At 48.3% G+C, this 13,244-nt stretch overlaps 2 protein-coding genes across 10 annotated transcripts in view; both read left to right on the top strand.

Moving 5' to 3' along the window:
* The window catches only part of LOC109418688 (serine/threonine-protein kinase 10), a 225,836-nt gene that overhangs the window by 8,155 nt on the left and 204,437 nt on the right, over window positions 1-13,244 (top strand). Inside the window, exon 1 of one of the 8 annotated variants that reach the window (XM_062861337.1) lies at window positions 2,035-3,340. The exons of 6 other annotated variants lie outside the window; for them this stretch is intronic. The gene's annotated coding sequence lies outside the window, so the exon portion shown is untranslated. Of the gene's footprint in view, window positions 1-2,034; window positions 3,341-13,244 lie in introns of those variants that run through there. One more of the 8 variants, XM_062861338.1, reaches the window with a different exon arrangement.
* On the top strand, window positions 3,350-8,939 carry LOC134284019 (uncharacterized). 2 transcript variants are annotated; one of them, XM_062842125.1, is made up of 2 exons: window positions 3,350-5,840; window positions 5,902-8,939. In XM_062842125.1, the coding sequence occupies exon 2, from the start codon at window positions 6,775-6,777 to the stop codon at window positions 8,935-8,937; it is 2,163 nt and encodes a 720-aa protein (XP_062698109.1). In that variant the 5' UTR covers window positions 3,350-5,840; window positions 5,902-6,774; the 3' UTR covers window positions 8,938-8,939. The 2 variants fall into 2 exon arrangements, with proteins under 2 accessions (XP_062698109.1, XP_062698108.1); XM_062842124.1 differs by having other exon boundaries at window positions 3,350-5,509; window positions 5,570-8,939.

Here is a 13,244-nt window from a genome sequence, read left to right on the forward strand (position 1 = left end):
AGAAGGACAACAGTGACCAGGCTGCACTATCAGCTAAGCACATAACTCTTAGCTAGCGGTCTTTGTCATCGATTGACCTGTTGAAGCATGAGGTAAGAACTTGGGAGGACCAGAGCTATGTTGAACGCTCTCCTTATTGACTCACCGTTTTGCAGCCCAGTTATGGTAGTTATCCCGCGGAAATCTGTAAAAAATACTCTCAGGAGTATCACTGCAAGAAATCCTGTAAATAACAACGGTAATAACTCAACAAGTAATATCAGCAATAGCTCCTGCACAAATTTCAAAAGGTAATCCGAAAACAATCTTAGAAGAAAGTCTTGGATTCATTCAGAAAAAAACTCTGAGAAACATCCCTGGACCAAAACCGAAAGTAATCTGCTAAGAGAAGTCTTGGGAGAAACTCCGTGAGAGAAATCCCGGAAGGCATTCCAAAAGATATTTTAAAGAAGTTGCAAAATGAAATTCTGACGGAATTTCTGCAAATAGGTATCTTTGTAGAGGAATTTCTAGATGGATTTTAGCTTTCAGATTCATCCGCGTTCACATGGAATTTGCAGCATCTTTTCTAAAACGCCGGATTGCCCGAAATATCTGCTAGATCTAGATCCTTTTGGTCCTCTAGCACGGATATCCGGATTTCTTCTTGATTTTACTTACTTTTCGAATACTAATCCGGAAGAATATTCTTCGTCCTAATCGAAAAACTAAGCAAGGTTACTAAAAACCTCGGCGGCAGGTCTTATTATCAACGTCTACAATATTAGGCAAATTCGGTCAACCAATTGAGATCTATTTATTAATTTGGTTGCGGCCAAACTTCATGGATACACATCATCCATTGACATACCAGGTAATTCAGATGATGGCATTGACACAACTTCCTTCATCATGGAAGCTTTTGTGCTTCTTCTTGGCGTGACGTCCTCACTGGGACAAAGCCTGCTTCTCAACTAAGCGTTCTATGAGCAGTTCCATAGTTATTATCTGGAAGCTTCCTCAGCCAATGACCATTTTGCATGTGCATATGCCCAAGGAATTCAAGGAAATTTCCCTTACGAAAAGTTCCTGAACCGACCGGGAAACGAACCCGTCGCCCTCAGTATGGTCATGCTGAAAACCCACGCTTTTACAGCTGTCAAACTTCAGCAAGAGAACAATGTCAATGGCGCCGGCTACAAGGATGAAAAGGGACTTTTGATTGGAAGCTCGGTACGTAGAACTGCAGATCTCATAAACTTCATCAGGAGCACCCGTATACTCGTCCGATCGAGATGCTCTACCCGACACAACTGTGCTAACGACTATAAACTTTCGCACCTGGCAGTACGGTCAACCATTCCGGCTTTAACTGAGCAAGCACAGCACTGGAGAATGTTGATTGGATTACAATATTTTGGGTTGCCAAATGGTGACTGATGGTGGAACAATTACTGACCTACGTGAATTGACCAAGAACACTAGGATTGATTTTGAGAAATTTATGAAAAAACTGTACTGTATGCCAGTTAAACGTGGTGTGTATCATTGAAGACCGCTCAACGTGTACTGTAACAAGTGATACCTGTGATATGGTGGCCTGATAGCTGGATCTCCAACTTCATCGTTGATGTCATTGAAAGTCGTTAGCAACAGTAATTCGGGAGCGAAAGTGGAGGTGGGTCGCTAACACTCTACACCTGTACAGAAACAAAACCTGTAAATAACTGTGTGAACACATAACACATCAGGACATCGTAGCATAGACAATAGACATGCTCACAGCACAGGCATCTAATTAAAACAGTCGATGAAAATTTGATCTGGCCACATGATGGAAATTTTTCATAACGGCCTTTTGCACCATGATGTGTGCACCCATGGTCGGAAAAAAGTTCTCATACCTATCACTTCTTACAAGAGCATTCACAACCTCAAGGTCGAGTAAAAGCAACTTCTTTCATCATAATGCATCACGAATCAGTAATCTGCCCAGATTACTGAATAGCAAACAATGTAAAATCATATTGATCACTTTTTATTACTCATCGTTTACAACAAGAGTCATACACCTGTTGGCAGCACTGCACCCTCGACGAATGCTTGTTGGCGACTCCCAAAGAGCTCGCCCATATACATACATCCAAGCACGGCACATCACATCGTCCGTCGAACGGCATTTACATGTGTATATCTGCCGGAGGCACCACTGAGCAACACACTTCAAATCCAATTTCGTTCCACAATGTAGGTACGACGGACGACACGGCAACCGTAGTGGGTAGAACACTTATACAGCACACATCTACGCGGGGAATCCAGTCCCATGGACCAGCAGAGGCAGTAGTGGTCTCGTCAGCTACCACCAGTGTAGTCAGCAGTCAGCATACGACGGCAACAGAGGCCACCACTGTGGTTCGTTCGTGTGGCGTCGGATTGAAGTGGAATAACTACCTTCATTTGTGCTGAATGGAAAACTGAAACTGGACATTCTACTGATTACTTTCGGAACTGGAACCGTGGCCACCATAGCGGTGCAGGTTGTGGGCCGCCCGAATATTGATTGGAATTTTCCCGGAAGTGTTCGGTTATAGGCCGGAAGATGTGTACGTGTACAATTGAGTGAAATGGGAGACTAGATTTGGTTACATGCTATGCTGGATTGCCTCAACACCGTCCATAATATCACTAATGAATTGTGAAAATAGTTTCAATTTTACGCAGTTTCAGTGGGTAATAAGCGAATGATACGTAGCGAAAAGTGATCGAAGAGCCCCGAATGTTGGAAGCAAACCACCACCAGGGCAAGAGCGAAAAGATGTAATTTTCGGAACGGCCAGCGAGCCACTACAGAAGAAGAAAAGTGATTGTCCAATTCCGAACCAACAAAGTGGAGAAGAGTGTGGGGTGTCTGTGTGATGTCAAAACGAAGTAACTAAACAGCAAAAAAAGTGTACGGAACAAAGTGCGGACGCAGAGGAAGTAGAAGAAGCAGAATTGACCGCAAGTGGACTGGATGGAGGAGAGCTGGAGATTGGACACGAAAACCAAGTGCATAATACATACACAAAAATAAAAACGGTGCGACGACGTAAACATTGCGTGGTAAATTTCCTTTACTTCAGTCCTAGTGTTTTGTGGTGTGATTCGTTAACTCATTGCGTGTACGGGAAACAGTTTATAATTGAACAAAATAAAGCGGCCTCGGAAAGCAGTGTCCATAAATCGATCGTGTGCACTAATATCGATAATTGCAGAGGAGTAAATTTTTGCACAGTTTACGAACAGAAGAAGGTGATTACCCTTGAATGCGACCATCGTAACATGCATAGAGCTATACGTTGTAATATCGTTCATACAGGTAACTTTACACACCGTGGCGTTGTTGTAATGTCTAGACTGAAACACAGACAAGGTTGTCTTCAATGTTTCGTTTAATGAGAAAGAAACTTTATTGGGCACTGGATTTTATATTTCTTTAGCGGTTGAACTACAACTATTCCTTTCACCAAGTCAACTGACCTTCCGAAAGTAAACATTTAAAATAAAAAATAATAATGTAAAGGAAGCTTCATAGAAGTGTGTAAAATTGAGCAATTAGTTGTTTTTTTTTTTTAAATTTAGCAATCCAACACCAGCAACAGAATTGATAGTACACATTAGTAGGTAAATATAGATAGACCTTACTGCGACTAAAATGCATTTTCGAAAAATGTGCAAAAAGATTAAAATCAATTCAAAATTTTTATGTAAGCGCGCGAATGATAACAAGTCGGCAAACATCAAATAAATATTAATGAAAACTGTTTAAGGAGAAACATCAGAGGATACAAATATGACTGCCACAATGGCCGACTTGGACCCCTACACTGAAATAAATTTTGTTGTTGTTTCCACCGAATCCATGGTAAAATTAAGAACTGTACCAACAATTTTCAACCGAATGCAAAATTCTGTTAATTGTACTGAAACATTGTCAATATTACCATGCGTGAAGTACCATTGACTAAAAACATTCTTGATGTTACTATTTTGACATTGTATTTTAGACCATGTTTATCTAAGACGCGCAACATTCAAGTCTACATGGTCGAAATTACAATGCCCAAATAGTAGAACCAAGAATGTTTATAGTCAACAGTAATACACGCATGGTAATATTGACAATGTTTCAGTACAATTAACAGAATTTTGCATTCGGTTGAAAATTGTTGGTACAGTTCTTAATTCTACCATGGATTCGGTGGAAACGACAACAAAATTTATTTCAGTGTACTCACGTTTTCAAGAGCACCAATCTTTGAAATCGTAAACAAATGCGCTCGATTTGGAAAAGCTGCCTGGTTTGGTGGTTAGAACACAAGACTATCACGCCGAGGACCTGGGATCGAATCTCACTCTCGACATACTCACATAATGTGAGTTCTTCCTTCGGAAGGGAAGTAAAGCGTGGGTCCCGAAATGAACTAGCCTAGGGTTAAAAATCTCGTTAATACAGACAAAAAAATGCCTCTTTTTGCAAGTGAGCAAAGCCAAGATAAACAAGTGCAGCTTGGTTCGATGTTTCGTTCGTCAGATTTGTACCTCTAAAGTTAGTATGGAAAATTGCAATGGGATTTCTTGATATTCCACCTTAAAGCGATGTGGGGCGCCATCACAAATCATCAATCATTGTCCTCAAACTTTGCAGATGCAAATCTCAGGCTCTGCTGGCTGTATGAAATGGTTTGAAAAATTGATCGTTCTCCCTTCCCATTCATTTCCAGTTTCCTGAGGGGAGTACCTGAGGGTACAGTTGGATTAACGTCTGTAACGTTTAAGTTTGATTTGGGCCCGTATCACTATTATTCGTTCAAGATAGAATAAAAGAGTTATAAGAAACTATGAAAAACAACACAAATGAGTTCACCATCTCGCTCCGTGCAATTTCGAGCGCTAACGGCCAATTCGAATCACCCCAAGCAATTATACCGACAATCGCTCCAGTCCGACAACCAAACAGCTGTCATTCGTAGTTTGCTTCCCACAGAGCGGACCGCACACACACATTCTCGCTCAAGCCTTAGTCAGCGGGAGGCAAAAAAAGAAGTCCCGTTGGAGTGAACTGGCAAACGGCTCATTCCGAACCGACCGCCATCGTGAAAAGTGTGTTAAAAAGAACGCGCCGCGAGTGAAAAGTTTTTGGGTCCTACGGAAGTGGGAGCAACGAGAGCATTTAAAAGGAAGGATACCGTTTCCCAGCTCAGCAAGGGCATTCCCGTTAAGGTGTAGATTGCTCTCCACGTCAAAAGCACGTCCGCGAAAAGGACGCGTCGAGTCGCGCAGAACCACGTGCGAAGATCCATCAGGGAACCGGTTTGGTTAGGCCTGGCTGGGACCGCAGGAAGCCGTGCTCCTCAGAGCAGTATTGCATCAAGAAAACGGTCGGGGTTCGACGAACCGACGCTGGCTGATTCGAACGGAGCAAGGCTCGATCCACAAGGCGATCACAACGAGGTTAGGATCGGCGTCCAAAAGCAGATCCCATCCGGTGAGTACTGACAGTCTAGCAAGAAGAAGGCCCTCATATTGATTTTCGTCGTTATGCTAGATATCGTCGTCCGGAAGCTGTGGCCGCACAAGTAACACTTTCAGAAAGCGTACTTCCGTGAAGGAAACGGGCCTCCTCGACAGAGTTAGTTCCGTGGACTGAATACTAGGCGGTCAAAAGTCGGCATCCGTTGGCGGAGATTACGCGGAGACACAAGCGCGTCCAGAAACGAGTCCTTTTGTGCTTTCCAGACAGAGCGACAGCGATCGGAACGGCGGTGTAGGAGAGGACGTTTCTTGGATCGGAGTCGTGACAGGGCGAATGTTCATCGGTGAGTACGACCCCGTTCGGAAAGGCGAAGTATAAGCAAGCTAATCTTACATTGCCCTCAGACTAATCACGAGAGCGGTCAGATCTGAGACGCAATAATCGTCAGTTGGAACACTACACGATCATCGGCCGCTGCCCGCCCGGACCTAGGCGGCGAATCGGCACGAAATCGGTCAATACGGTACCTTCCTGGACGAGATAGGAAGATCCACGGTCACGTCAGCGTCAACCAAATCAACGCAACGGAAAACCCCTTTTAAGGGTAAGACATCCATTTCCAAGATTGTCGGTCGGAGCAAAACCTAACTTTCCGTACGACAGGGTTTTTCTTATTGACTGTCTTTCAGCTTCGACGTAGCCGCGACAGACCGAGTTCGTACCTCTGGATCGATCGCCGGATTCGAACGTCCAAAGCAGATTCCGAACCTGGTCGACACCAGGGGTCAGCCTGAAATCAGCATGAGCGGACGAGCGACGGATCGTCCCACTGCCGAAGGGGCGCGTAAATTGTCGGGATTCGATGCGGCCAGAAGATACTAGTTCCGGTGCCGTGAGTACCCGTTATTAGGCTTAAGCGAAAATGAATATGTTTAGCACCTAAGAAAATCAATCAAAGGCCTTTGAGGGTAGGAAGTTTAGGAAGGAGGAGTGCAAAGATGTTTGGCAATACAGATTGTTAAAATGAACTACACGTTTTGTGATTTCGTTGGTGTCTTGGCCCTTTAGTGTCTGCTTTGTGTTTCGCTTCGGTGGTTTTCGCTCTACCCCTACCGGGAAACTTGCAACACTGGCGCCCAACTGAAAATCCACATTTAAACTACCGTTTAGCGATTTTTTGGTTTGTGATCAAAATTTTTTGGTTTTGTGCTTTTTGGTTATCCGGCCTACGATAACCAATATAATATTAACCCTTACGCATTAAATTCGAAATAAAAATGGACTTTACCCATTTGACTGATGAAGAAGTAAACTACGAGTTGGCTTTACGCCACGTAGTAAACCTTGGACCCACTACACATAGAGGCAAGGTTCTTCGCCTCAAGGCCCTAATACAAGAAGAGTCCTTGAGAGATAGTAAGCCTACTAGCTCAGACCATGTCATGAGCACACAATCCAACCTAGAGCAATGTGAATCTCAAGTTCACCAGCTGCACATTGGCGCAGAAGCGGCCATCCGCACAGCCGATAGCGTAGCTTTAAACCAAATACGAACACGTCTTTACCACTATCGTGATCGATTACTGTTGATCCGTCCTCCAAACGAACTGCGGGAAACTCACGCAATGCTGTCAGTGCATGTCGACGTGCTTCTAAATAAAGTGAACGGGACAAGTGTAGTGAACGGTGTGCCAAGAAGTGAAAGTGTAGTCAGTCAAGCAACGTCAACCGGAGCCATACGAAGGAACAACGGTGGAGAGGAAGGAGCAGTAGGTGGCGAAACGGACGCCACGATTCCAGTGGGCGACGCTTCCAGGCAAGAAACCACACCACCACCAGTGACGTCTTTCTCCGGTGGACAAGGACGAGGATTGCTGTTCTCTAGTTCATTCCGAGCGCTAGACAACGAATACGCAGGGGAGACACAGCCTAGACAACGGAACACCTCACCACCGCCTCCCTATCTTCCCCGGGAGCGAGAAACATGGAACCGTCCAGCCCCAGAAGCACAGTTACGAGAAGTTCAGGAGCTGCAAGCGAGAATAGCGGAGATGCAGGAAAGAGAACAGCGGACGCGTGAAGAAAACTATCGAATGCGAGACGACCTGGAGCGGCTAATCCGGCGAGATCGACCAGCACCGGAACGAGCGGACGATCGCCGAATACAGAAGGCGGTGCACAACTGGCCTTTCAAGTTTCGCGGCGAGAAGGACACTACATCACTCAACGTGTTTCTAGATCGCGTGGAGACATTCGCGAGGTCGGAAGGCATGAGCGACGCCACACTCCTGAGTTCGATCAAGCATCTACTCCAGGAGGACGCAATCGACTGGTACTCACGAGCAACGTCGCAGAACCTGTTGCGGACTTGGGACCAGTTCAAGCGGGAGATCAGAAGGGAATTCCTGCCGAGCGGATACTCCCAAATTCTGCGTCTGGAAGCCAGCTTTCGATTTCAAGGAAGGGAGGAATCCTTTGCGAAGTTCTACCGAGATATTTCAGCGCTTTTCCGCTTTGTCGATCCACCAATTCCAGACGACGAAAAGTTCTTTCTGGTGAAGAAGAACATGAACGAGAACTACGCAGCCATCGTCACAGCAGCGAGGCCTCGTTCACTGGAAGAAATGGTGGAAGTCTGCACCGGATACGACGAGACGAGGATGCTTCTGAACAGGCAGCGCAGGATTCCCATTCCGCACAGCGCGCTTCTGGAACCGAACTTCGCTACGCCAGTAGTAACCAGCAGACCACCACCGGTTCAGCATCACCAACAGTCACAGCGGTTCAACAGAGTTCACGCCGTGGAGGTGGAAGAAGGCGCATTCGAGCACGAAGCAGCGGAGGTAGGACCAGAAGACAATTGGCAGCACAACATCGACGAACTGATGGAGCAAGTCAACGCGTTGAAGTTGAACATTGAGCGGAGATCTGCGAGACCAAGCTTTGCCGCACGCGACGAAAGGCAGCCAAGGCCAACGGATAGGTACAACCGGACAGAGGCTGACGTCCTGCGAGTAGCGCGGCAGTACACAAGAGAGGCGCAAACCGCGGCACAGCAGCAGCGGTCGCAAACCGCATCATACCAGACTCGGCTACCACAACAACAGCAAGAACAGCCGCTAAGAGCACAGGGCTGGCAAGCACGACAGTGGATGCCAAGCTCGGATCAGAGCGACAATAACCAAAGAACTCAACGTCTGCTGCCAGAACCAGCCAGGCAACGGGAAGATCGCCAGATACAACAGGAAGAAGCTACGAACGGCCAACGAATAGCAATGCTTTGCTGGAACTGCGACGAGGAGGGTCACAGGTTCATGGACTGTCCGAAGCCGCAAGCCATCCTATTCTGCTACCGTTGTGGAAGGAAAGGCTACTCGTTGCGCAGTTGCTTCACGTGCCGCATGGACGCGGTAAACTACCAAGCGGAGAACCAGCAGTAGAGGGGAGCAGCTCTCCGCAAAATCTCGGAGACCCCTCCGATATCCCGGAATTTCAAAACCTCAACTCGATCATTATCAACCCCGGAAGTGACAATCGACCACACGCCGTCATATCAGTGCTGGGCAAGGAGTTAACAGCTTTGCTGGATAGCGGAGCAAACTGCTCCCTACTAGGAGGAAAAAGAGTCGAGCTGGCGGAAGACTGCGGTTTGCAGAAAGGAAACGTCAGCGGCGGAATAAAAACGGCGGACGGCACAAGACACAACATTTCGCATTTCGTCTATCTCCCAATAGTGTATAACAACCGCAACGAAGTTCTTCCAGTGCTTTTGGTACCTTCGATTCCAGACTGCGTCATCCTAGGAATGAACTTCTGGGAAAAGTTTGGCGTCAAAGCGGTGTGTTGCACACTAGAAGCGAAGCAGGAAGACCAGATCAGCGAAGACCAGGAGATGAAGCAGCTCAATCCCGAACAACAACGGCGCCTAGAGCAGGCGATCCATAAGTTTCCGAAAGCGGTAGAGGGAAGACTAGGACGGACGAAGCTGTACGAGCATCGAATCGATGTGGGGAATGCACCGCCCCGTAAACAACGGCATTACCCTATGTCGCCGTATGTTCTACAGGAGGTCAACAAGGAGATCGACCGGATGATAGCGCTGGACGTCATTGAGGAGGCGCAGTTCTCGCCATGGAACAATCCGCTGGTCGCCGTCAAGAAGAAAACTGGGCAGTATCGCGTCTGTCTGGACGCGCGGCACCTCAACTCCATCATGGTGAACGAGGGCTATCCGATACCCCAGATTGCAGCGATCACCAACAACCTCCGAAGCAGCAAATACATTTCTTCGATCGATCTCAAGGATGCCTTCTGGCAGCTACCACTTCATCCAGGTTCGAGACAACTGACAGCCTTCACCGTTCCATCCAGAGGCCACTTCCAATTCAAGGTGGTGCCTTTCGGGCTGTGTACGGCAAGTCAAGCCCTAGCGAGACTTATGACCCACCTATTCGCCGATCTAGAACCGCTGGTATTCCATTACCTAGACGACATCATCATCTGTTCCGAGACATTCGAAGAGCATATCGCTCTGCTCGAAGAAGTAGCCCGCCGGCTACGCCAAGCGAATCTCACGATTTCATCGGAGAAGTCCAAGTTCTGCCGGAAGAGCATGAAGTACCTAGGCTACGTGATCGACGAGCAAGGTTGGCGAGTAGACGACGAGAAGATCCAAGCGATCGTACAATTCCCGACTCCAACAACGCGCAAAGAAGTGCAGCGATTTCTCGGTGTTTGCAACTGGTACCGACGCTTCATCGCTGGTTTCTCGCAGCTAGCAGCTCCGCTAACAAACTTGACGTCAGGGAAGACCAAGTTCCGTTGGAATCCGATAGCTGAAGAAGCGTTCCTAAAGCTGAAAGCAGCTCTGGTTTCGGCACCGGTACTGGCGATGCCGGACTACAGCAAACCGTTCGCCATAGCGTGCGATGCCAGCGACACAGCAATCGGAGCAGTGCTAACGCAGGAGATCAACGGCGAGGAACATCCCATCAGCTACTTCTCGCAGAAGTTGTCAGCGTCGGAGAGAAAGTACTCGGTCACGGAGCGGGAGTGCCTCGCAGTGATCCGAGCGATCGAGAAGTTTAGAGGCTACGTAGAAGGAATCCGGTTCATTGTCCACTGTGACCATGCAGCACTCAGCTACCTGAAGTCGATGAAGAACCCGACGGCTTTGATGAGCCGGTGGCTGTTGCGTCTGAACGCGTTTGATTTCGAGATCCGGTACAGGAAGGGTTCCATCAACGTTGTTCCAGATGCTCTCTCGAGGACGGTGGCAGAAGCAGTCTTCACGGTAGACCAAGTCCTGGATCCGTGGTACAAGAAGCTGGTGGACAGAGTAAAGAGCGAAGGAGATAAGTTCCCAGACTTCCGCATAGCAAACGACACGCTATTCAAGAACTGTCGTTGCAAGGATGAAGTGGGAGCAGTTTACCACAAGTGGAAGCAAGTCGTTCCGAAAGAAGAGAGGTTCCAGCTAATCCGAAGATTCCACGACGAACCGGCAGCAGCGCATCTTGGTTTCTACAAGACCTGGCACAAGCTACAAGCCCACTACTACTGGCCACAGATGCAACAGGAGATTCACGATTACGTTATGAACTGTTCGACCTGCAAAGCGTGCAAGGCACCGGGGAAAAGAATGATGCCGCAAATGGGAAACCCGAAGCCGGCGAAGACTCCTTGGGAGATGATATCGGTAGACTTTGTCGGTCCGCTCACACGTTCCAAGCGAGGAAACACAGTGCTGTTGGTAGTAGTCGACTGGGTCAGCAAGTATGTGATCGTCAAGCCGATGCGTACAGCGGATTCGCAGAAGATGGTGGAGTTCCTGGAAGAAGAAGTTTGTCTGAAGTTCTCTCGGCCGCGGCTGATACTGTCTGATAACGGGAAGCAGTTCGAATCGATGGTCTTCAAATCCTGGCTGGCAAAGCACAAAATCGGCCACATGAAGACAGCGTTTTACTGTCCGCAGGTCAATAACGCCGAACGCGTCAACCGCGTCGTAGTAACCTGCATCCGGGCATTGTTGGACGGCGATCATCGAGAGTGGGACGAAAAGTTACCGGCGATCACGGCGGCGATAAACGCTGCTCGGCACGAGGCGACGGGCGTCAGTCCACACGAAGCCAACTTCGGACGGAACCTGTTGCTGCACACGGATCTATACACGCAGCAGGAGCTCAACACGCCAGAAGACCCGAAGGTAGCGCAGGATCTGCGACTCTCTGCGATTCGTCGAATCCAAAAGCTTATCATCGAGCGGATTAAGAACAGCCACCAGCGGGCAAAGCAGCGATACAACCTTCGCACAAGAGCAGTAGCGTTCAAAGTCGGAGACCTGGTTTGGCGGCGATCGTTCGTACTCTCCTCGAAAGCGGACCAAATCAACAGCAAGCTCGAGCCGAAATTCGTTCCGGCAGTTGTCAAGGAGATCATCGGGACGAACCTGTACGTGTTAGAAGATGTTCTGAGCGGCAAGAAGGGAAGATACCACGCGAAGGACATCAAGGCGGACTAAACGAACATGTGCAAGCTATGCAAACAGGCGGTGCCTGTCAACGAAGAAGCGAACGCTGAAGAAAACACCATAATTGGGCATTATTACAGCGAACAGGAAGGCAGAGAAGCTTTAACCGGATTCTGCACTTCCGTTACACCGATTTGACGACTACATCTACTGGAATCTTCGTTCCCAGCAGCGAGATTCCAGGCAGTTCAAGCTATGTACACAGGCGGTGCCTGTCAACCACGAAGCAGTCAAGCTAGCCGAAACACCAATTACTGGGAGATTTGATCACGAGAGCTGAAGGTGAGAAGCCGTCGCAATACTGCTCCACCACAGCAACACCGAGTGTGAGTCGACAGCAAGGATTTCCGTACAGCCGTACGAGGTTCCACAATGTTAAAGCTATGTCCGCAGGCAATGCCTGTCAACCATGAGTACCATGCTCCAAAAACACGTAACAAACGGGAAAATGGTAAAAAGTCAGGTGTGATGAGCAATAATTTCTTTACGACTACCTCTCCACCTCGACAAATCAGCCAGCTTTGTGGTAGACCACGATCTTCGCCAGGAACACTGAACGATTTGCGATTCCATCACCCGATCCGTCAGAAGGCCGAACAGTAGCAAGTGGAGAATCAACATGCGGTACCCAAACACTTCCATCGCGCCAGGAAGTGTACCGTGAGCCGTTCGCCAAGCGAGAGAAATGGCACCCTGTGATTCTGGAAACGGAACGCAGGTTTCTCGTCAAGGCACCAGATGTATTCTCTGATAGGAGGAGTGGAGACCCGGAGATCGACGACCAAACATCGGTTCGGCGCGGAGTCGAAGCTTACGGCCACTATCAGGCGCAGGGAGACAGCAACTGGAGAGCTTTGGGAGAGCAGGAGGATGTAGCAAGAAGCCTACAGCGGGCGCGGGAAATTGGAACCCTGAAAACAGCCGTGAGTAAGGAGGCTCCAAATACCAGGACGAAGACACGCCAAACACCAGGACGAATCGACAGCCTACTGAAGGCGAGGGAGACTGGGACCCTGAAAACAGCAGTGAGTAGGGAGGCTCCAGATACCATGTCAAAGAGCGCCGCAACCATCAGCCTACAGCGGGCAAGGGAGACTGGGACCCTGAAAACAGTAGTGAGTAGGGAGGCTCCAGATACCAGTACAGAGAGCACAGCAGTCATCAGCCTACAGCGGGCGAGGGAGATTGGGACCCTGAAAACAGCAGTGAGTAGGGAGG

Source organism: Aedes albopictus, chromosome 3 (genome assembly GCF_035046485.1).
Source record: "Aedes albopictus strain Foshan chromosome 3, AalbF5, whole genome shotgun sequence".
Lineage (NCBI taxonomy): Eukaryota > Metazoa > Arthropoda > Insecta > Diptera > Culicidae > Aedes > Aedes albopictus.

What these genes read in the sequence shown, in the direction of transcription:
- LOC134284019 (XM_062842125.1), top strand. Translation starts at nt 6,775, where the DNA reads ATGGACTTTACCCATTTGACTGATGAAGAAGTAAACTACGAGTTGGCT.